This window comes from Protopterus annectens, chromosome 5.part0 (assembly GCF_019279795.1).
Source record: "Protopterus annectens isolate FY-2018-M chromosome 5.part0, PAN1.0, whole genome shotgun sequence".
Classification (NCBI taxonomy): Eukaryota; Metazoa; Chordata; order Ceratodontiformes; family Protopteridae; genus Protopterus; species Protopterus annectens.
In genome coordinates this window covers 828708122-828733939 of record NC_056735.1, presented here as the reverse complement: position 1 = coordinate 828733939, position 25818 = coordinate 828708122, and the positions used below count along the sequence as shown (strand labels likewise).

At 38.6% G+C, this 25818-nt stretch overlaps 1 protein-coding gene across 1 annotated transcript in view; it reads right to left on the bottom strand.

Moving 5' to 3' along the window:
• LOC122802225 (coagulation factor VII-like) overlaps positions 1-25818 on the bottom strand; it is a 794227-nt gene that overhangs the window by 95173 nt on the left and 673236 nt on the right. Inside the window, exon 9 of the mRNA XM_044071885.1 lies at positions 20331-20502. Within this exon, the coding sequence (XP_043927820.1) occupies positions 20331-20502 (172 nt within the window). The remainder of the gene's footprint in view (positions 1-20330; positions 20503-25818) is intronic.

Below are 25818 nucleotides of genomic sequence, written 5' to 3'. Positions count from 1 at the left end.
AATATGAGCTATGGATCTCATTGGGATATAGAGAGTGACCTATAGCTTGCTCAGATATGGTATGGAACATTGTCTGTGGTAACCGCCATATTAAGTCTCTGTCTCTGTAATTGCTGATGTGTGGAAACCACTGTAGCCTTACACTGCTGAGGTACTCTCTGTGGCTTTAAACCACATCTTGGTAAATATACAGATGTCCGTATTCTCCAAGGTGAGAAGAACTTGGAGAGAGTAGAGCTTCTTGTTTAGAATCCTGAGATTGAGCAGTAACACCTTTACATTTCCTTGGTTAAATGCTGGTATGTTGGAAGGTTTGCCAATTTGGCAGTTGCTACTTGTATGTCTGGAGGATGTGGTGCCCCCCCCCCCTCCACACACACACAAGGGGTGTAGGTGAGCAAATATACTCTGAGATTCAATAAAAAGTGTTTTTTATGGATTTTGTTTTGTTTTGTTGTCATGTATTGAAATGTATTTGGTGAATCAGCATGAACATTTATCTGCAGTCACTTGGTCTCTTTCCACATATCCATACAGAGCCAACTGCCTTGCTGGAGTCTGTTTTGCTATAGACCCAGACTCTGTACTTTTTTCTTCTCATATATTCTTTTCCACTGCTAGAGCAATCCATATGTGTTCATGGTCATTGATAACCAGCAGCTCTACAGTCTCAAGGTCCCTTAACTCATCTCCTCTATATGAAAAAAGACTCAGGAATTTACCTTTCTTGATTTCAATTGATACATTTTGCTCAGAGGTATCCATGGTCATACTGTATACAGCATATTGAAATTGCAGCCCACCCTGTGTGCATATAAAATACTTACCTATACAAATTCATAGTTTCTAAAGAATACATTTACAAAAATGACAACTGGACATCAAGAAACCATAAGCTCAGCAATGTTCGATCCTCAAACATTTAATACATTACATAGACAATGACTATATAAAACCACACATATAAAAACATAACATGACAGTGAGGATAATCCATATTACCAAAATGCCTATAGCTAAAACTGAAACAGCTCTTAAACTTTACAAGAAAGCACTAGGAAGCCTGAAACTGATTCAAGCACTCATCTCTCCTTGTCAATAAGGAGAAATTAATCATGGGCACTAAACAGCCTATAATTGCAAAGTACCTTGCAAAGGTAAGGGAAAACAGCTCTTAAACTTTACAAAAAAGCACCTAAACAGGCATGTCTAAGGGTCAGCTTCTGGTGATTTCTCCTATCCACCTAGTGAATCTGGGCATACTGGGGCAGTATGGCAACTGTCTCATGTACACAGAGAATCCTCTCCTCCTACCACCCAACATTACAACCTGCGAGAGATGCACTTAAATAGCCAAACTGGAAGCAAAGCTCTCTCCGGCCAAGATTGTGCTAGACAGTCAAGAGGAGAAGGTTAACACCTGCATTACAGCTCAAGCAATCCATAGCCCTTCAAAACCCACACCATCAACACCTACACATAGCAACACTAAACCCACATATGCGGAGGCCCTTAACATTAACCTGCCCAAGCAACAAGGACCTCCGAAGCCGAAACACAAACAAACACCAGTCACAAACAAAGTGACACATAGCTCACAACACCAGTGTGTCACCCAACAACCACCTAAGGCAAGACAATGTTCCCAACACTTTAGTCATAGGTGACTCTATAGTCAGGCACACTGATGTCCCACTCACCAGGCTGAACAAGGAGAAAATTACAGTCAGCTGCCTGTCAGGTGCCAGGATCTGCTACATAACGCATGCACTCAAGTCACTCCACAACAAGTACAAATACAACTCTGTCATTGTCCATGCTGGAGTGAATGACTTGGGATGTACCTCCGTGGACTACATGAAAAGAGACATGGAAGAGCTCTTGGATCATGTGACCTAGGCAGGTATGAGCCTAGCCCTGAGTAGCATCCTGCCTTCGCCCAGAATTATACCACAGTATAAGGACAAAATGATTGACTTCAACAATTGGCTAAGCTTCTGGTGTCATTCAAAGGGGATCCAGTATTTGTCTGCCTGGGAAGACATGATCGACAAACCATGATGCTTTGCCAGAGATGGTCTGCACCTGTCACCCCTGGGATTCAGGTTACTGGCTAAAGCTCTTGCCACCCCTACAGTGCCTTTTTTAGGCAAGGTTCAAAGGATAAAACCACCACCGTAACAGATACAAGTATGCAAAATCTGAAGGTAATGCTAGAAGTCTAAACCTCAAAATGCACTCTCTCAAGGCATTCCAAAATATGGAGAAGATCGATATCTGTGCAGTAACTGAGACCTGGTTCAAGGCTCCAGAGAGCACCCCTGCAATACCAGGCTACAATTCTTACCACACTTTTCAGCCACAAAACCAAGACCGAAACACTAAAGGTGGAGGAGTGTCCATATTCACCAAGGATATTCACACCTCTAAGCTAGTTACTCAACACAATGCATCTGAAATTCTCCAGGTGCAACTAACACTAGGTAAGACTGCAATACAAATTGTAGCTTGCTACAGATCCCTCACCATGCTCAAAGATTCTCACTACACCTTTCTAAACATACTGGAAAATATTAAGATACAACCAAACACCCTAATACTGGGTGATTTCAAGTACCTTGCCATTAATTGGGAAAACTACTTGGGTACCAACTCCTTTTCCCAACGATTCCTGGAATTCATAAATTCCAACACCCTGGATCAACTAATCCATTGTCCCACCAGGGGCTCCAATATCCTAGACCTGGTCATTACCAACATGGGCGATAGATGCTCCACACCAGTGGTCACCCCCTCATTGGTCAGGTCTGACCATAAGCAAATCACCTTTGACATCCACATCCCATGCCCACCCCCCAGTAAGGAAACCTCCTTAAAAAACTTCTCCAAAGCCAACTTCATGCTACTGAAGTCAGAAGTGACAAACTTCACAACACCCACGCAGACGGGATCTGGAAGTTCGACTGCAGAATCCTACACTAAGGTACTGTACGAGCACATCCACTCATGCATAAATCGTGCCATCCCAAATAGAACCAAGATGCTCTTCTCCAAAAAAAGGAAGCCAATCTGGTGGTCCCCTGCTATAAACAAACTATACAACAGAAGGAAGAAACTGTTGCATAAAAGATGAAAATCCCAGGATGCAAAAAACTCCCTCACCAGCTTCAGTAAGAAGCTGAGATCCCTCATAAAATCCTCAAACGCTAGTTACAAAAATAAAATTGCCAAAGATTCCAAAGACAACCACAAGGCATTCTATAGTTATGTCAAGAATCTAAATGGCAATGCTCAGATCTGCTCTGAGCTACAACAGAATGCTATTAAATATACTGATCCCAAGGATATTGCCAATATCCTGGCAGATCGATTTAGTGCCAACTTCACCCCCTCTCACCCCCTAAAGGGCCCATCTCAATACCAAAAGATTGCCAAATTCTGATAATCATGGTCACACAGGTAGAAACCGCACTCTCCAAAGCTAAGAATACTACAGCATCCATGGGACCAGATGACATCCCAGGCTGTGTACTACATGAACTACAAAATGAACTGGCACCTCACCTACGTGTCATGTTTAATCATAGCCTCACCTCAGGCTTCGTGCCCACTGAGTGGTGCACAGCTACAGTTATCCTGCTCCACAAGGGAGGATCCACCTTGGATCCCGGGAACTACTGTCCCATCAGTCTGACAAGCCTGAGCTGCAAGGGCATGGAACGCATTATCATGGAACTTATAAACAAAGACATTGGCAACCTTCAAACACTGGACCCCACCCAGTTTGGGTTTGTGAAGGGCCAATCTTGTCTCCTGAATCTGATTGACTTCTTCAAATCAGTCTCCAGAGCTGTGGACGTGGGTAAAGTGGTCCACACAGCCTATCTGGACCTCGCCAAGGCCTTCGATACCATCCCCCACTCTGAAATCATAGATAAACTTACTAAGCTGGGCATAAATCCCTATGTCACTCGATGGGTTGCCAACTGGCTTAGTGACAGAACCCAGACTGTAAAAGTAGCCGACTCCAAATCCAGCTCCAGACAAGTGACAAGTGGAGTACCTCAGGGTTCATTCCTGGGACCACACTTGTTTGGCATCTACTTCTCTGAAGTACAGGCCAACACTAAGGGACTCTGGCTAACAAAGTTCGCAGATGACTGCAAACTGGGAGCCATTATTGAATACCCAAATGATGTGGATATTCTACAAAAGGGCCATAATGAAACAGATGCCTGGTGCCAGAGCCATGGGCGCAAGCTTAATACCAAGAAATGTATAGTTATCCCCTTTGGAAAAAAACATGTACCCATGAATTACCACATAGGTGGCAGGACACTAAACATCGAAAGTGTGATGAGAGACTTAGGGACACAGGTGGACAGTGGTCTCACTTTCGATAACCACATCGCCACAACAGTCAGGAAATCCTTCTATGTGGCAAACCTCATCACTAAGGGCTTTTCATCCAGAAAAAAGGAGGTCATTGTCCCACTGTTCTCATCCCTCATTAGACCCATTATAGAGTATAATGCTCTGTTTGGTATGCACCTCGCAAGACATCTGCAACAGCTGGAAAGGCCACAGAAATACCTCACTAAAAGAATCACAGGCCTAAAGCAGATGCCATATGCTGACCATCTAAAAGAACTCCAGCTATACTCTGTGGCATATCGTCTACTCAGAGGTGATCTCTGCTTAACATACAAGGCCATGTCAAACCCTGAGCTGTTGGACATGCTCCACTTAAAGAAATCCCAATCCCTCAGAGCCACACGCTCCAGTGATCTAAACCTTGTCATCACAATGAACAAAACATGCTGGAGGGATAGGTTCCTGACCCAGAGAGTCCCCATACTCTGGAATAGACTGCCCATACATGTCAAGCAGAGCGCCTTCTTGGCCCTCTTCAAAAGGAACCTTGATGATTGGATGGGAGATAGGAAATTCACCCCGGGGATCACGTCAGTTGTGCTGCTAGACAGGGGTCCAGGGAAGTAAATATTGCAGGAAGAAATATCCAGGGAATTGTTATGGTTAGGCTTGCATAGGCCCTAGGGCCAATAGCCTAGTACCAACCTATGAACCTATGAACTAATACAGAGTCAAAAGACAAAAAAGAAGGTATCCTGACTTGGGAATTAAAAAAATATCCTAGGCATTGGCAGCTACACTGTGTGCCTAGCAGACACACAGCTTACTGAACCTTGCAAGAAGTTTGTGACAGCATCTTGTCAATCTAGTGATGAAATCAGGGGCATCTCAACTAGATTTAAAAAAAAGGAAAATTTGACATATATATTTTTCATATTGGAGTGAACTAATAATTGTAATAATGATAACTAATGACTAGAGTGAAGTAAGGATATGTTAGATGATGCAGCAAGATACAATGTAATTATTGAACATTGTGGCAAGAACAGGAAAAGTACTATTGCCTTATGAAATGTTTCGATAATCTCAAATGGCACTTGTATTTATTGACATCATTTTTGTATTTTGTCTGCAGTTAAGGACACAATGCCACTTTTTTAAAACATCTTTATTGAATTATCACTTGTGACATAGGCAAATTTACATTTATACAAAAGTAATCAAACTATATTAAAAAAATAACATTAACTAACATTCTACTTCACATATTTAGTATTTAGTGCCTATCAGCATGGTCTGTGATCTATTATATTTGGCCAGGTAGCATTATTTTCAGCAGTGTGCTTCACTTAGCTCCCTGCAGGCTATAACTAAAATGTTCTGTTTCTGTCTTCACAGGAACTTTTTCAGGCCTCATCAATTAAGAAAAAAATTGAAAAATACAAAGTAAATAAATAAAAAAGAACAAAATATGCCAGCATGGGAAACTGTTTCAACCTTTGGGAGAGAAGGTTCCAGATATAAAGAGCCTGATAGCAAAACATAGGAGCCTCAGAAAAATTTAGCTTGAAATGTAGAATATCTGCCAATTTCAAACAGGAATGCAAAATATCTAACTGGGTTGTATGGATTCAAGAGCTCTTTCAGATATGAATGGCCTGTTATGTAGATCCAAATAGACTAACACAAGACATTTGAAAGTAATGCAAGACTTGATAGGGAGCCAGTGTAAACTCCATAAGTGTGGTGAAATATGCTAGTAATAATGTGTGCCTGTCAGTAACTGGGCTACAATAACTGTTAGAAGCTGCGGTCTGAGTTCTGAGTAAGGAAGTCCTAGACAGAGAGAGCTGTAGTAAATGAGAGGAGGAAAAAACATGGCATATACCACTCCTGTCACTTGAGGTATGATTAAAATGATTGGTGAGTGAGACATTTTAAAATTGGAACACGAGGACTGGAAAATTGTCAACAACTGATCCTTGATTTTGAGACTTAACTTCTGTTCTCAATGAGCACACAAAGATTATTCACCTTGTGAACAGTCATCAAAGCATCACTACCATATATAACGATAGGATTTAAAGGTAGGATGTTTGACTGTCCTAAAGTAGACTAAATAGCCACTGCCACAGTTTTAGATGTTCCGAGTTATAGATTACTGCACTTAATCCTCCAGCAATGAATCTATTTGGTTTTCTAGAAGTAATAAAAGATACAATCAGGATACATAAACACACAAACAAGGAATATATCTTATACTGGAGTCTTGCAAACAAACCAAATAACATAAATTCCTTAGGTTGTTTTGCTGACAGTATCAGTGACCATTTATATTGTCAAAAACCATTCCAAAATATGCAGCCAAATAGCCTACAACAAGTACAGAATATAAAATAAATTAATTCAATAGATTTCATCTCCAGAATCAAGCTCTACATCTGGAATAGCCTAAAGACCATGCCACTAGATGATGCTGTGACCCATTTCAGAAATACTTTACAAGATATCCTCAATAGCCATGCATCACTCAGAAATAAGAAAGCCAGGTCAAAGCTTGCAACCTGCTTAACAAAAGACACCAGGCAAATTCTTCTTCAAAGAGAGAAAGCATGGAAAATATGGTCGAAAAACAAAACCCAATCCAACTACCAAAACTTTACATACTTAAGAAATCTTGCAAAAAGTTATTAAACAATGACAATAAAATCCTACTTCACCAACCTTTAGTCGACAAACTAAAACAATTCCAAGTTATTTTGGTCCTCCATAAACAAACTACTACACCCTGAGCAAATAGCTACTGCCACACCAACAACTCGTAACAACCCTGACAAAATAGCCACCCAGTTTAACTCCTAGTTTATAAACTTAATACTCTCTCTAACTAAACAAAGCTATCCCACCACCATCATTACCCCAACCTCATGTAATAATAATACTATATCCTTCTCTTTTCAGCCCGCCCCAACTAACACCATACAAGTACCTATAAAAATTCATACCAACAAACTTAGCAGTAGACAACTTACCAACAGAGTACCTAAAACTCATTTCTGAAGCTCTAGTCTTTTCTGTTACTAAACTGATTAATTGATCTCATAAGTCCATTCTCCAAAGTTGAAAATTCAATTGTCCTGTCTAGCTATAGACCCATAGCTATACTTCCACTACTATCAAAAATATTAGAAAAATGTATCCACTCCCAGTTCCTCAAATATTTTGCTCAAAATAATATTATTTCTCTGTGACCCAACATGTTGTTGCCCAGTCATAGCACATTTACTGTTCTTATTAATTTTACCGTTACTATCAACCATAATAGAAAAAGTGGAAACCTAGTCTCAGTGGACTCTCCTCCCTAGGTCTAAGTAAATCAATCACATCCCTCCTAGTTTTATACTTTCATTTTTCACAAACAGACAACAATTAGTAAAAGTCAAACAAGAATTCTTCTCTTTTCTTCCTGTCATAATTGGAGTCCCAGAAGGATCAATAGTGTGTCCACTTCTATGTAATACATTTGTAAACAAACTATATACTGCCACAAAAAAGCAAATATAGTTCAGTATACAGATGATGGAACCCTTATTTGCTCTGCCCCAGTCCTACAAATCTTCCAGGAAATCACACAAGAATCTTTCTCATCTGTCATATCCTGGCAATGCAATGCAGATATACTTCTAAATGCAAAAAAGACTAAATTAATGTTCTTTTTACCTAAAGAGTGTAATACTCAGAAACAGTATTTCCAAATTGTCTCATCTGACAATATTAAAATTAAAACCGTGAATAGAAGTCAAATTATTTGGAATACTCCTAGATGACAAACTCAAATATGATCAACATATTCTCCAAACTATCAAAAATACACACAAAAAGCTAGGCTCCCTGTACAGAGCAAATCCATATCTTACAGTATCCACAGGAAAATCCATAGCAGCAACTTACCTACTTTTATCTCTATTGTATACATCACCTATTGTCATTAATCTCAACAATACCCTCAAGTCCATACTTTATACATTCTATAATAAAATAAGATTCCCCACATATTCCTCTCTTAAAACCTACCACTACACAACCCTAAAGGACCCAAATTGGCTAGAACTCGCAAATCAGCTAACCTACTCTCAGCTCACCATTGCCCACTTATCTACAAACCAGATAGTTACCCCTCTCTAAAATGCATATTATTACCATACAGCAACACAGAAAAGTGCTCCAATAAGAAATCTCTCATAGCTATAACTAACTCAGAAAAAATGTTGGAAACTCACTCTAGTCTCACTGTATCTCAGAACTGTGGAACTATATCCCATTAGAGTTAAAGGTTAAAGAAAACAACAAATGCTTTAAAACTATGCCAAGCACTATCTGCATGCCACCTGGCTTTGCTTTTGCTGTACACCCATATGATTTCCAATCCTGAAGAAAGTACAAGCTGCAATACCTATGACAAAACAATAGCTGCTCTGTACTAAATTCCCATATGCTGATTCTTACACTTTCCCTTCTACTACTGTAAACATTTAATGAATTATATTTCTTAACTTCCTACTTCCATTTAATGCTCATTCTCCCTCATCATACCACAGTAATGTCAACCTAAATGTCAATCTTTGTCTCCCCTTGTTTTTCTTTGTATTTCTATCTGCTAAAACCTTACACACATGCAGAGGTAATCTCTTGCTTTCTCCTCTTCCTATAGTCACAAATCATATGATACAAGGTTAACATTAGCCATTTATTACACATAATTATGTGTATGTAACTATGATGACAATACTATATACAATCTAAAAAATGAAATATATTATACAGTACCTATCTGTGTGAGTATTGGAGCTTTTCTTCCTGGACTTCTGCTGAAAAAAGTGCATCTATCCCAGTTGGACTTTCCCAGGTCAACAAAGATAAATATATAAATAAATCCAGTTCTGGATGCATACTGAGTCCTCACAAAATACATTTCATCCTGAGGAAAGTAGTAAACCAGAGTATCATCAGCATAGCAATGGTATTCTAAACCTCTCCCATTAATGATCAATCCCAGTGGAAGCAACTACACAGAAAAGCATTAACATTCCCAAATCAATGCATATGGGTCACCAGATATGATACAGTAACTGCATAAAGAGTATACACCACAAATTACATTTCTGAGTATTCTCAGAGAGATATAAGGTAATCCAGTCTAAGACAGTACATGAAGCCATGTGGTTATGTTCAAATATGATCCAAGAAGATTTTGTGGCCAACTACATCAAATACTGAGCAGAGATCAAGAAGAAGCAAGTTGTAGTAACTATGCTGATGCCAAGACATGAGTTGATCAGTCATGACTCTACTGAGGGCAGTCACAATACTATGTCACCACTGGATAAAAAACTGGGATGGATCATAAGCTCACTATTCAAGCAATATCAAATCATATTGTGAGTTAGCTACTTTCTTACTAACCTTACCAATGAAGGGAAGGCTAAAGCTCGTGTACTAGATATCAAAATCATCAGTCAGTTTACCCTTTTCTTGGACAGACCTCTTTCAAAACAATTGGAAATGCACCACTTTCCAAAGATGAATAGAGGATTTCAGTAATGAATCATGAGCTCAAGCACATAAAGGCAGGCAACAGCAAACCTAGTTGCACATGTTTCCATGCATCAAATGATATTTTGTATACTTGAAAAGATGGAGATAAGATCACTGGAGTCTGGCATCTAAAATTCACTTTGAGTCCAAGGCAGAGTCCCAGACTGGTTCACATGATCTTTTTTTAAACCTTTTGTAGATGCTCTCAGTGAATTAATTTTTGTTTCCAAGAAATGAGCAGCTAACTCAGACTCTTCAGAAGAAAGTGTCATATGGTGGTAAGACAATTTGCATTACTCAGCCTGTGTGGAACCTAAAAGAGTACTGCCTGCTGATTTGATACAAAGGAAATTACTCTACATAGGAATACTGCCTCTTAATCTCTGCTTGATAAACTACATTGTTCTCATTCAGTGTAAGATTTACCTCAAGGAAAGCAGCTTCTATTTTTGCAGGAACCTCCAATCAATCCTCCTCATATTGCTGAGTGTGACATCAACTTAGAAGCAAAAACATTCATTTTCATCCTTCCACAAGTAAAAAGGCTAAAACCACAACGAATGTCAGCACTTATGGGTGAAATAAAATCGTAAAGCATTGCAAGTAAAACAGATTTTATTTCCAAAGGAGATTTAACACATAAACTAATTCTGGTGCATACCCCCAACTTCCTCAGTATGTAATATTCCAACTTAAACCGAAAGCACATTTTATAGGTGAAACAGAACTCAACTTAATACGTCAGATGGATGACAAGAAAGAATAGGATATAAAAAAGAGCAAACCTTTGATTCATAACAAAACTTGCCTGTTGAATATATGCATTAATATTAAAGTTTCAAAATAATAAATACTAAATATCCAGATCAAATGTAATAAACATCATTAAAATTGGTGATTTAATTCAGGTCTAAGCAGGGCTCAAAGTGTAACTATCAAAAAGTTTATTTTTTCGGGTCTATATTGCAACATTGAACTCACAGGAGTCTGAACGCTGCAGTATCAAACCTTAAAGTTTGAAATCCAATGATAGCGAAAACACAGAACAGTGATTTTTTTTTTCCCCAGGAAAAAGAATCGCTGTTCTGTGATAAAAAAAAAATACACTTTAAACTTAAACTAAAGTGGGGGGCTCCACCCCCCCACACACCACTCATCATGGGGGGGCTGTGCCCCCCCACACCCCCCTACTTAAATATATCAACTCTGAGATCGCACCACAGTGGAGGAAATAGCAAAGCCCTGAAACCGGCCTACCAATTTTTCCCTAGGAAAAAAAAATCTGTGTGCCGTGGCTTCACTATTTTCGTATTTCGAATGTTTGGGTTTGATATTACAATGTTCGAACTCCTGTGAGTTCAACATTGTAATATAAACCCTTCTTTTTCATTTAGACATCATTATCAGTCCATTTTATTTGGCACATGGCAAAATAAATCTTATGATTGCCCATAAATTGAAAAGAAGCAATGGGATATTTAATTTTTTACCTCTGTAGGGCATATGTTTCTTTTTAACTCCTGGTATCACTTAAATGCTCATAAACCTTGGTTCTAAATTAACATGAAGTTTTCCCCACATAAATAGAAAGCAATTAGAAACAACTAAATAAATAACCAGTTTGGTCCTTCATGTTATTACCTGACTAATATGAAAGGGTTCTGATCTCTTAGCTGATATAAACTGTTTACTTTTAATAATATATTGACAAGCCAAACAGGAGCCACATGAAGACCATCCCATCAAAATCTAACCATGTAATGTACTTTGTTCAGCAACTGACCTTGGTTGAATCTGTTTCTTATATCTAGACAAAAAAAAACTTCTATGCTTTTTACTTTTCTAAAAATAAATAAATAAGTAGATAAGTCTACAGGGAGATGGAATAAGATTAGCTAACTCACTCTCTGCTCTAAGTAAATTCCAATATTATAGCAATAACCCAAGCCTGGGTGTGGGCAATGCTGGATTTACCCACGGTTGGCGTGATTTGGTCCCGAGGGCGAAGCCTGAGGGACCAAACAAAGCCAACTGTGGGTAAATCCAGCATTACCCACACCCAGAAGTGGGTTATTGCTATTATACAATGACATTATTTAAGAAAAGAAATAATTACTTTTCTTAAATAATGGCATTGTATAATGCCTCTTTACTGCCCTTCCGCAGCTGTCTGGTATTCTGCGGCAGTTCTGATGTACTGCGCCTGCGCAGTACATCAGAGCTGTGGGCAAAGGCAACGGAGAACGCAAGATCTCCGTTGCTTTTACTTAGCTATGTTAAATGGGTTTAACATAGCGAGACAGCTTTAAAATAAGCAACGGAGATCTCCGTTGCTTATTGTAAAGCTGTCTCGCTATGTTAAACCCATTTAACATAGCGAAACAGTAAAAAGCAACGGAGATCTTGCGATCTCCGTTGCTTTTTTTTTTTTAAAAACTGTCTCGCTATGTTAAATGGGTTTAACATAGCGAGACAGCTTTAAAAAAAGCAACAGAGATCTCCGTTGCTTTTTTTAAACCTGTGTCGCTATGTTAAACTCTTTTAACATAGTGAGACAGTGTTTTATACTGACGGAAAAAGTCCGGGCGACCGGACCTTTTTCTGTTAGTATATTGAGGGATTTACAACGGGCACGCTGGTTGGGCTGGCCAATCAGCGTGCACGTTTTAGGGAAGGAATTGTATAATTATCAATAATCCTGTGTAACTGATCCATATTTGAACCATATGTGGTAATGAATGATAACACAGGAGACTGACCAGATGTTTTTACCTTATATGACATAAGTTCACTCCCTGATGTTTCATTGGCTTTAGCCTTAGCTTTCAACACTGTCTCTGGTGAATGTCCCCTGTATGTGAATCTTTACATAAGATCTTTGGATAAAAACTCATACTACTTCTTTGGAACATGAAGCTTTCCTGTCTGATAGTATAATGTGAGGCTTAGCAAATATAAGTATTTTATACCTCATTTGGTAAGCTGTAGTAAGTCTTTGCCTTTTTTACCAAAACAAACACTTAATGAATTATAAACCTAATGGGAGGATTCACAAGAGCCTGAGTTCGGAATCCTATTTGGGCAGTTTAGACTATTCAAGTAAGGCTCTCAACTCCAAGCCCTGGGATTACTCCACTTATTTCTTTACCCTTTCTTTTTTCACCACTCAGCACCTATAGACCCTCCTTCTGTAGCCTCAGAATGCCTTTAAATAACAAAATTGTAACTGGTATAAAATCAGAACAAAAATGTCTATCAGCTTACTTAACTGCCTTCAATAAACTTTTAAAACAACTTTTAAAAAATTCCACTAGATGACTTATGCCTCCTGCTGGGAGGGGATTAGAAGCATTCTCCTAGATCTAGGAGCTAAGGTGATATCTTCTGTGCTAAAACATGGTAGTCATTTACATTTGTCCTGTTACCTTCTAGTCACAGATCAGATACCAGACGCAGTTTGAGCACTGTGGATTACTTGTGATTCTTTTTTCATTTTCTGTTACTGGGTATAATGTTTTTCTCTCTTCCAAATGGAACATTGATACAAGGTTTTATTTGTTGCTAATGGTTCTTTGATTTCTGATGGCCTAGGGTTGTCAGGACTGGTGACAGCACTGGAATATGAATGTGAGTGAGGCAAGGAGTGCCAAACTCCCTAGCTGTAGTACAGTTCTGTTTGTAGCCACCCCCTTTCCATATATGAGATGGCAGAAAAATCATTTTACAACTGTAAATTGTCTCCTTCATGACTGTACACTACCATGCATGGCAGCCATTGGGTTTCAGCATTACTTCTACTTACATGATAGTTTTCCTTGTTATGCTTGCAGTTGTGTGGTTGAAATACAAGTGGTGCTGTTGGAATCCCCTTCTTTGACATTTGCAGGGGCTGCAATTTGAGACTGACCAAATTAGGACTGCACCTTAAATAGGTAATCATGATTATTAACATGGAATATTTTTAAAATCGCATTACCTGTCCATGGCTTAGCATGCTATTTATAAAGCCGAGTCTTCTATGTTATTAAAGTAATCTGTGGTGACTGGATCAATTTCATTCCAGGGGGAGAATAAAGGAGAAGGTTCAGGGTAGAAATGTGGGGTAGCAGATGTCCTCCAAAATATTACCTATTACCCTGGATCTTTTGTAATCTTACCTTATAACTACATTGGAAAACTGAAGGAGAAAAGCATTGACAGCTATGATTACATCTCCAATGACATGTAGATTATAAGATGCTTGATGTCAAGTAATTCTCCTTGAGAGTGTTTATAATCCTATTTTTGTAATACATGGGGAGCTTTACTGTATCAGTCCAAGGCCTATGACAGTTTTGAAGTTGTTGATTGAACAGTATTATGATTTGCTTCTGATTCTTATTCAGAATTTTAAACTGTATTCATGTATTTATTTAATCAGAGATAAATTCTCAAAATCAGGACATTTTTTAAATTTTCACAGTATTAACTAGGAAAGCTGTTAGACAAAATGATATATATTAATACAAATTTTCTGAAAAATTATGTCTATAAATTGTTTGAAATTGCTTCATAACATTAACTGTTACTGTTTTGCTTCCAAATCCAAAATTTTATGTGGGGCAAAGAAAACCTCTGAAATTGAATTAATGATGTTCTTGAAAATCAGAGATATTTTACAGGTATGTGACCACATGTGTGGCAGAGGGTAGTAAGCTACATCCTTTAAAGCTGTTACTTACATTGTGATACAATTACCAGATGGCTTCCATTTGTGCAATATCACAAGCTTTGCTTAGTTATAACAGTAAGGCTCATGTGTAAGAACATCACTGTAACAAACACATTACACAAATCTCTTTAACATTGTTATTTCTCTGTTGATTTCAGAACATAAGCAGAATGCTCCATGTGTTACATAAGCATGTTTTCAATAAGAAGTTAAGTTCTCACTCAGCCACAACACATGGCAAATGTACTAAACAGGAAACCTTTGTTCAAGTTTCATAACAAAGAACATATGTCAGAGTCCTACAGACAAGAGGAAAAAATCTAACTGCTACCCATTGTTTCAGCAAGGATAGGATGAATGGGGCAACTGCTCTGGGCAACAACTGTATAGAATAAGTTTTATAAATGACTTAGATGTCTATCTGCCTCAAAACAGGGCAGAGAGTTAATCAGGCTTGCTCATATAGACAGTCAGGTATAATGACAGCTTGTAAACTGTAAAACTGTTCTTTAAGAAAGTGAAACATCTTGTTAGCTGTCATTAAATGATTGCCTTTCCGACTGATTTTTACTTGTCTGGAGGGCACCCAGTAGGTACACTGCCAACTCTGCCAAGTCCCCTGCTACTGATCTGTATATGCCGACTAAGAATTCTTCCTTATTATGTATGCAAACAAGATGTACATCTATCCGCTAACCATTGCAGGTACTAATGCCAAGTCCAGATTCTCACTCCAGAACGACACACTTTGCAGAATACATTCAAGTAGAGTAGACTGTGGCACAGGCACAATTATCTTAGTTAAGACACTTTACCATTTATAAAGTCCTCCAACAATAATTCATTATGGAAACTTCTGCATCTCCTAGACATTTTCAACCCCTGCTATGTCTTCTTCAAAAAAAGTAAAGTTTAAGTATCCTTAACATTTTCTTTATCTTTAATTAAAGCTTTTTTGTTCACATGGTGCAAATGGAATTACCTTTGAAGTTAGAAATGTACTGCTTAATAGTCCTTGTCCTCTGCTCCATTAAGGGTAAGAACTGTTGGGAAATGACTTACTTACTGGAATGTATAGATCGGAGGTATATGGTGCATCTCCTACTCTCTAGTTAATGAAAATTAACAGCAGATTTATTAAATCAGAAGATTTATTCTTAAAGGTCTTCAGATAGCTTACATTAGCTAAGATTAAAGCTCATGTCTCACAAGCTCCTCTCTTGAAAAATGCAACAGAGGCTGTACAGATTATATAGAACACCTACGGGCTGACAATATTTGTTTAGAAATTTTATAGCAGATCCTTTTACAGGTTCACTTGATCTTGCTGAAGAATAAAGAAATATGATTACCTTAACTACTTACCAACATATGAAGAATCCAACTGATAAAAGGATTATATGTCTTCCACACCTGAAGGAAGAGATTTAAACATTTTCATACATGGTTCAGCATCATATCTCCATCACTGAAGAAGACAATTCTAACCTTATCTAAATGCAAAGTTGAAAGAATATTTATTTAAACTAGTCTGTGCTACAGAGAGAGAGAGAGAGAGAGAGATTAAGAGAGAGACAGAGAAAGGTACATGTACCTAAATGCATTAGGATGGACTGGATGCCATAATGAGGACAGTAGCAACTCCTTATAATGGAGGTATGTCTGACTTTTAATTAGCAGCGTCAATGAAGACATTAAGTCTAAGGTCCTGTTTGCACATTAGTCACTGCTTTTTTGTTTGTTGACCCTCTTCAGAAGTTTCATGGAGAACTGAATTATAAAGGGAAACCATGACGGTTGCAAAATAAAAGATTCATATACCTTTTTGCATTATGCAAGGAATTTATTAATCCAAAGACACTATTTTATAGAACACAACAAGGCTGCAAATTACAGAAGCATTTGGGTACATCAGGAAATGCATCAGATTTGTGATGCAGAATTTGTACTGGAATATGTATAAAAGACCAAGAACTCTCAACTGCCCCTGTTTTCAAAGAACTTCCCTATTTCCATGCCTGATTTATTTTAGTACATGATGTACCTATTTTTGGGATAATCCCCTTTTTTCAGTCTTGATTTATCCCCTTCACACAATCGTTTGAATACCCGCTCATCACATAATTTATGAAGCTGTTTAGTTCACAGAAAACCACCCTACATGCTCAACATAATAACTGGCACAAATAATTTCAAGACAGAGGACACACATCTTACATGTCCTTTTTTTCCAAAGCAAAAGTAATTTAAATTGTGTTGTGGAATTTTACAATACAGCTGATTAAAGTCTATAGATTTTATGCAGTCAGCCAATTAAAGTCTACAGATTGTATGCAGTCCCTTTGATTATGTTATCACATTTTTCCATCATTTTTGTCACTCTCTGTTTTTTTAAATATGTGTTTCTGAGCAGCATCCCACCTTGCTCCTGGAAGTGAAAATATTTATGTGCTATTTGGTATTTACATTTTATGCCAGTTAGTTGTCCAGATTTTTTGGCTAGATGGTCTACTTTTCAAGGATCTTTGTACCTCTTTTTAAATGTTTGCAGGTTGAGAGGTATGAAAAGAGCATATATATGTATATTCCTAGATATAGCCTTGACACTATTGAAAGAGAAAACAATACAGTGGGTATCAATGAAACAAAAAGGAAAAAAGGTCATACTTAACATTCTTTGTAGTTGTTAAGAAAAAAATGAAATATCACAATAGAGCTCATCGAATAAGTTGTGTATGCAATCTCTAAATGACCTATACCACTTAATACATCAAACTGAGAGAATTACAGCATTGTATATGGAGGATGCCTTCCAGCATTTTCCTATATGTTCACCATATAGAAATGGTGTATGGATTCAGATTGGCACTAACTGGTTCAATTTCTCAGCATACATTTTGTTTTTTGCACAGTCTCAAGTGTGAAAGAGAGAAAAAGTTCACTGATGACTGGCATCCAGCTTTGTATATTTAAGAATTCAGATAATGCTCTTATCAAACAGCATCCCATTGCTCACTTTCATTCCCCAACTCATTGAAGTAAATATCCAACATCAAAGGAGGAACACCAAGAGGGACAAGCCTGCCCCTCTTCTCCACAAACAAGCCTGACATAGACTGTTCCCCCATCATTCACTCAAAACCTTCAGCAAACTCTCCAAAATCAACCTAAGTTTATATTAAAGAGGTCCAAACCAAAATCATTTAGGTGTACCCCATCTTCTCTGTATCATCAGCATCCCAATGCCATATCATATAAATACCTCAATGCCATCGTCTGTCAGCCTTCACATTATCAGTACTACTCCAACCCTTCAACATACAAACCAAAGTCCAAGAATTAGTAAAATCACATAACCCTGCCACATGTGTCACTGTAGTAATTGCAGCTAACTCCACCTTGACCGACTAAACTGCCTTCACTTGTTCCTATGCCTAAACCAAATATTTCAACAACAGTACTTCTCACCAAACTCTTTCCTCCTCAGACAGCTGCAAAACATTTAACAAATCTTGCAAAGCCCTACCATATGCCTTCCTTTTAAAAGCTACCCAGGATTCCTGTATGAAGCATCTGATCATTCCAAGCCAACCTGACACACCTCATCTGGCAGCACCACTTCTCATACCACTGCAATATTGACTGAATGAAAATTAACCATTTCCCCTACAACTTCTCCTGCTAGACCTTCAACACCAGTCAAATTTGAAGTAGCTCAACAGACAACATCCCTACTCTAATCATACTTCCAGGCTGCTGGCCAACAATCCACAAAACATCCCCCACCCAAATAAAATAATCTCCCATCCCAATAATTCCTGCACATCTGTAAACAATTACAAATTCCTTGAATAACCCAATCCACCAATCCACCTGACAAAAAGTCATACCATTAAACCACTCAAAAAGAAAACATCCACAATGCTAAATCACCCAATGATGTTTGCATCCCTTCCCCCATTCAACAAAAAGCCACAAACTCCAGAAAACAATACTTTGCTTGAGCCTTCTAACAAATACCTAACTAATGGAATACCCAGGTTCTCACCCCCCCCCAAAAAAAGCATGCATACCTTCCAATGCTCCATCAAACCCTTCACCAACTCTGGCTATCTCCCACTGCTGCCAAATCCAATGGAATGCAGTGCTTAACCTCTCAAAGTAGCACAGACCACCAAGCATCCCATCAGCATAAGCTCATCAATGTAAACCCAATCACCCTGCCCAAAAACAGCCACTCATCCTCTCAAACTGGTAATAAATGAAAAATGAATTCAGTATCTACCTTCACCAACCATGGGTCCATAAGCTCACAAACGACCTGCACTACATCATCCAAAGATGCATAACTGACTTTTGCATCAGCTTCTGAAATAAAATCATACACAGAATTTCCCTTAGGATAAGGCCAATGGTGAATCACATGAAAGTCACTGCTGACTTCGTAGGAACCAACCCCAATGGAGAAAAGTTTAAAGCTGTTGGAAGGAGGAATATCAATCAGACGCCTTCCAAAATCTCTTCCTTCCCCTGCAATGAATGCAGATTCCTACAAATAACCCTTCTTCTCCAACCCCTGACTTAATAGAAAATCCCTCAGAAAACCCATCTATTGATTCGGCTGTAACTGCTGAATCAGGAAATTGCCTGAATAGCTGACACAATACTTGTGCATTAATGGAAGAATGTATCCCCCAGTTTTCCATTTGACCCACGTAAAGACACACCCCTTCTCTGCCCCAAAAAATTTGCCTTACCCTAACTACCTTGTAATCAAGGAAACAATAAAGGTAACCCACCTGATTCAGGCTGCTGTTAACCAATATGCCTTCCTGCCCTCCACTTGCAAAGCTGAATGCACACACACTTCGAACAAGTGTACAAAAACCTACATGCTACCCATGAGCAACACCCCACATTAAAGTCCAGCATACACCAGTACTGACCCCCCTTAACTTAATCTCTGTGCTAACAACTCCCAGGCAATCTACAATAGTGGTTAAACAGATGTCAGGATGTCTCACATCCCAACACAGTGACTGAACCACTGCTTTCCACTTTCAAATCCTCTGCTCTTACCACAAACAGCCCCCCCAGATACTGTCCCTCACAGATCATGAGAAAATAAGCCAAGACTGCTAAGTCCAAGGATGTATCTTTCTGCAACCAAACTGCCATATAATAAATGAAGCCTAACACCCAATTGTCCCATGTCCTTGGCCACAGTCTACCTATCCTCCTCTGTCCTCAAGGCCAATAAAGCCGCCAAAGTCATTACTGCTTACAGTTTCTGATTCCTCAAATGTTGAACCCCAGCTACATAAATTAATGCAAAATATTGACATACTCCCTATTCCAGAACTTTTCTTTAACTAAAAACAGTATGTGAAGAGGTGAAAAGACCCTCACACTCCCTTGCTCCAGGTCCTGCTTAGCTAACCAATCAGCCGGCTGGTTGCCAAAGTCCGGCCCTACCTCTTGCTGTTGTGACTCCACCTGACCTGCGGATGACCCCAAACTCCCCATAATCAAACCTAACGACCTGCTTCATTCTGCCCCTGATTTACCTCAACCTCACCTGTCCCCACACTACTCCCAAATCACAACAACTCGAACATGCCTAAATGAACACTTAACAATGTATCATTACCTGTGACCTCATTGCACACCACTCCAGTGACTGGAACACCCTCCACAGCAGCATCCATCACCTGTGGAGTCCACTTCTTTCGGGCCATCTTCTGATGCAAACTCTGCATTTCTGCCATCTGTGATCTCATTGCATACCACTTCAGTGGCTGAAACATCCACTGCAGCACCCATCACTCATTGAGTCCACTTCCCCTGGGCCACCAGCTGATGGAAACTGTACACTTCCACCATCTGCAAAATAAAAGACAACTGTAAATACTCTGAAGGAAAATAATTATTGGCCCTTTACATTCCAGCATGCTGACCTATGCTGCCAGCAGACCTCCCAAACACAGCCATAAATAATGGAGCTTCCCCCTCAACAAAAGACCCACCTAGAGACAATTTTAAATATCAGCTGCAACTGAAACCTTGCTAGACGAACCACTTTTGTAATATCATGACTGTTCTGAATGGGCACATCTGAACTTTAAATGTCTAGCAGCCTTTCTGAAGTAGACTGAAACTATGAGGCAAAGCCAAGACAGCCAGAAAATTTTGCACAGCTGAAAGGTACAGTTGCTGAAACCCCCACTTACAGCAATGTCACCATTCCCTGATGAGCATCTATACATACCCCTCTACGTCTTTGCTCCAGGAATCAACCCCAACCAAGCCTTAATGGGGAGCAAAGACCCAAAATATAGGGACCAATTTGCAACAACACTCCTACAAAATAAGCAAGGTATTAGCATAATAGGAGTTGTATTAGCATAGATTGCTGAAAGGCTATGATGTTTGATGTTAGAGTGCGTGCCATTGCTAATGACTATAATCAGCTGCACAGCTCTTCGCAATGATTGCAGAACTTTGTCTGAAACAATAAATACTACTTTTAAATATTGCACCTATAAACATAGAAAGCTGTTAGCATAGCAGGTGAAAGTTGCTAGAGTAGCAAGTTTGCATTATTATGTATGCTCTGAAGAGATGAAGTCTGAAACTCTGAACATTTACCCCTATTTGACACTATGTAGGACCTTCAAACATCAAAGATTTGCCATAACTCCACAAACTAAAAATATGAGGTGAAGTCTGGACATTCTGCGACAAGACTACTCAACCTCTAAAACTGATCACAATCTATCATTTCACAACATGAACTCAACAACTCTTCCACCTGAACAAGCACATGAATCTCAGGGCAAACCAAGCCCAAATAAATCTACTCATGAGGGACATAAATGCAAGAAATACATTTGTCCACACCAAAATACTTTATGCTGTGGTCCTGAATGTTCAAAATTAAGCCAAATGAGCAGACAAACACTCATCCCCACCAAAGGGCATTTACAACAAAATATTTTTTTTTTCTCGGCCCGTGTCTTGTACAACCACAGGGAAACAAAGGAAAAAGATGAAACCACAATGATGCCACTCTGAACTGTAAGATCGTGCCATCCCAAAATCACAAAAGGCAACCACCTGAAGAAATGTGCAGCATGCGCACACAAGACTCCTCTCCATCCAGCAGCTGACACCCAGATTATCACCAACGCAAAACATGGAGATCCAGGCTGGGTAACTACTGTACCTACAGACATATAACAAACCTGTTCTCAACCATCCCTTCCTTGAGCTTCCAAAACCACCAAAAAATGATGCCAACCTGATCCCCCGGAATAAGTCTCAGCTTATTGACATGTTCTGAAAAAAAAAACATTACGAGCAGTTTTTGCAGGATTTAGAACTCTTCTGCTGTAAACTTTAGAACTGCTAGCTATAAAAGATGTACATTCAGGAATGGGCAATACTTTGTAAGGAAGCTTAGGGTTCGATCAGTGTGATCTTAAATGTTACCTTCAACATTTTACAAACAGCAGCCCCTAATCATCCCTGTCCCATCCCCCTCAACCATTAGTTGTGCTACGGGCATGCATGACTAACAGCCATTACTCGTGGGCACCACAAAGCCCACAAAGAAGGTGCTTTGAAGCCATAGAGAAAGTATGGAAACAGGAATGAGCTACTACACCAAAGAATGCTTCCTTTGTACAACACTCTGCTCACATAAAGTGAGCTGCAAAAATCAAACTTCCCCATATTATTAATACACCCTAGCATAGATAAGCAACTGAAGCTACTACATTGCTCACCTTTCCCACTACATCACCATCTCTAATGTAACCGATAACTCATCACCTGAATGCCATTCAAAACCAAACCCCACGTCAATTTCCTCAACAACAAAAGATCCTATTGAAGAATGCTGCAGTGTCACCTGACCATGAGGCAAAAAACACCAGCAAACAAATCCCAAGGCCATTAACAACTTGAACAACAGCAGCCGAAACCCCCTCACCATATCCCTAATTAACAACAAAGCAACTGCACAACAGGCCCTCCCCTTATCCAGAATCTGTAACCAGCCCATCATACCCCATCAGTGAACATACTTAATGGGCAAAGGGCACAAAAAAAAAACATTAACTCACTCACCTTGCACCAGCGTGTATGACTAACCCTCAAGGCCTACCTGCTCTCAAAAATACCTACAGGTTATTTTGAATGTAGCACTTGACATAGCAAGTACACACCAAAATCTGATCCCTTACCCTTTTACACTCACACAAAACAAGTTAAGCCCCGGCTGTCACTTACCTCATTTCCTCCCAAGCCTCCTACTCCCAATTTAACTCTTTCACCCCCCCACACACTCACTTTCGTCCACTACCATCCTATTTCCCATTACTACCCCTAACTGGCACTCACCCATAGATGTTCCTGTACAAATTGGCTTGTTCCCAAACCTCATTTGCAATGATTTATTACAATTAATTCTAGTATTATACTCAAATGCAAAACAGCATAGATAGGAACAATTACAAAAATTCCTGCCGATTTCCTTCACACATCGCATTCTGACACACACACACGCACACACACACACACACACACACACACACACACACACACACACACACACACACACACACACACTGACAAAAGATAGTTTGGACTATGCCTGAGGAGTATTCCTTATGTCTCTCAAAAGAGAACAACAAGCCCAATAACTCTCAAACTACAGGGAACCTGACATTTATGTGAATTCTGTCTATGTGTAAACATGAATGAAAAACTAATAGCAAAACTCACTGCAAGGATAATGAAACAAATAATTTGTGTAGAGTTCTTGAAAAAAAACATAGGCTATACAATAATCATACACCTCATAAATAAACATAAGTGAACTTGTTTATACCTTATAAATAGGAAAGCAATTATTATTTAAGAATGGGCACTGAATCGCAATGCTAGTGGCCATGTGATACATAAAACATAAGGGCAAAATTCTTGCACCCCTATTAAAAAGTAAGTAACCACATGGCCACATGAGGTTAGGCACTTAAACATGACTTATATTTCTTGTAAATTTTTAAAAATTTTCTGTAGCAAACCCAATAAGCAGATCATCATCACTAAGCCATGAATAATGGCAATACAAATTAGTCTTCTTAATAGCTTGTTGGAGGATCCATCTGATGAATATGTTTGCATCAAAAGACAATGCATAATCTCAAGTCTTTCATTCTATTTTACATCATTCTTGTTTCTTGAAACCAGGCATTAAATGTTAGTTCTGGTCTTAGAACACAAGGGGAATGGTAAGGAATAGATAATATTGATATCAGAATCTATATTATCCCTTGCCTCCATTTATTCTCATATAAGAATTCATCAAAAAACAAAATGACCATGATAATCTGATTCTTCTTATGCTTTTTATGCTTTAGTGGTCAAGACTAGTGATGTTCCAAATTAAGCTGTAAAACTCTTTATAAAAACACCTGTGTAACAGCAGCAAGTGCACTTCTTGCATCATTGCATAAATATTGTTAAGCTACAGGAATGCAGGATTTCATTTTTATTGCAAACAGTTCTGTGTTCAGAAGTTATTCACATCTCCAAGAAACTAAAAAAGTACCAGTACCAAATGTTATTTCTCTAATTATTCTTCTTTTGGCTTTTCCCAGTTAGGGGTCGCCACAGCGGAACTCCGGTCCGCTAATGATTGGCAGTAGATTTTTACAGTGCTGAGGTGCTAGCTCGATGCCCAACCTTCAATGAAGGCACACCCATTCACGCATGTCTTTTGAACGCCACTCGACTGTGGGAAGGACATGCAGACTCCACACAGAAGGCGCTCCAGCTGAGAATCGAACGGGAGAACCTCTTGCTGTGATGAGACAATGCTACCGCTGCACCACCGTGGCTAAATGTTCTTTCTCTAATATGAAACTATTTCTTTTTGTTAATGGATTAGTATACAAATCCAACTCTTTTCTTAAATTGTTTAACAACTGCATTATTAATTAATACAGGTTTATCTTGATCTTGATTGAAAGCACAAATTGCAGTAATTTCTGCCTGTTTGCCTTTATCAATATGAGTCTAGACATTCTCTAAAATCCTTTCATCTTGTAAAGAAGCCTTTCAATTGAAACCATTCCAAAACACCACATCGCCTACTTGCAACTTAATTTTGTGAGAGAAAAAAATGACATTAGCAACCATTTTGAATAAGCTGTTTTTGTGGATTTAAAATTTCCATCCTGGAAAGTACTCTTTGATGGAAACAAATTCAAGTAAAATTTCAGATGTAAACCTAGATATGCAAAAAAAAGTTTGCATTTTTTCACAGAAATTCATGTTTAAAGTGGCCTCAGCAGCTTTTTCGATCAAGATTTAAAATTACTAAACTGTTTCCCAAAAACTAACTAAAACCTGGAAATGTCCATGGATAAAGGAATACAAGCAGCATTATGACACTTGCTTAAACCTACAAGATTCTTTGAAATATATGTGATGACGATTAGTATAACTGTCCATATCCCTGCATTCCTTTTCTTTCACATGCTCATATTCTTACAATCACTTTCATAACTTATTTTATAAAATATTTGTCCCAAGCTACAAATCAAATTTGAAGAAACATAAACAATTGTTTCTCACTACACTAATATGACGGATATGCAACGCTCTGCTTATTAAACAATATGCCTTTTATTTGTGTTTATGCTACACATTTTACTTTATGTTAATTTCTGTGTTATCTCTGCCACTATACTGGCTTTCTATTGCAGATATTTTTAAAATGGTCATATTTCCTTGAGCTCCCTTGGCCTTCATTGAAAATAATATTATTTTATCTCAGTCAGAATATACTGATTAATAAATGGAAATCAAATAAAAATAAAATAAGCTTAGACATTATATATGAAATGCATACATTTGTATGAAAAATGTCAAGGGTCATGCGCCATAATGTCAACCAAATCACAAGGTTGCATTTTTAAAACCAGAATTTATTTTGCAGTGTCTAACATATACCGTGAAAATGTGAAAAAAGAAATGCTTCAGGAAGTATCCATGTGGTACATATTTACATCCTGGGGAAAAAATACAAACAGCAGTAAGTAAAGCTCCAGGATTTTTGCTTATCTGAC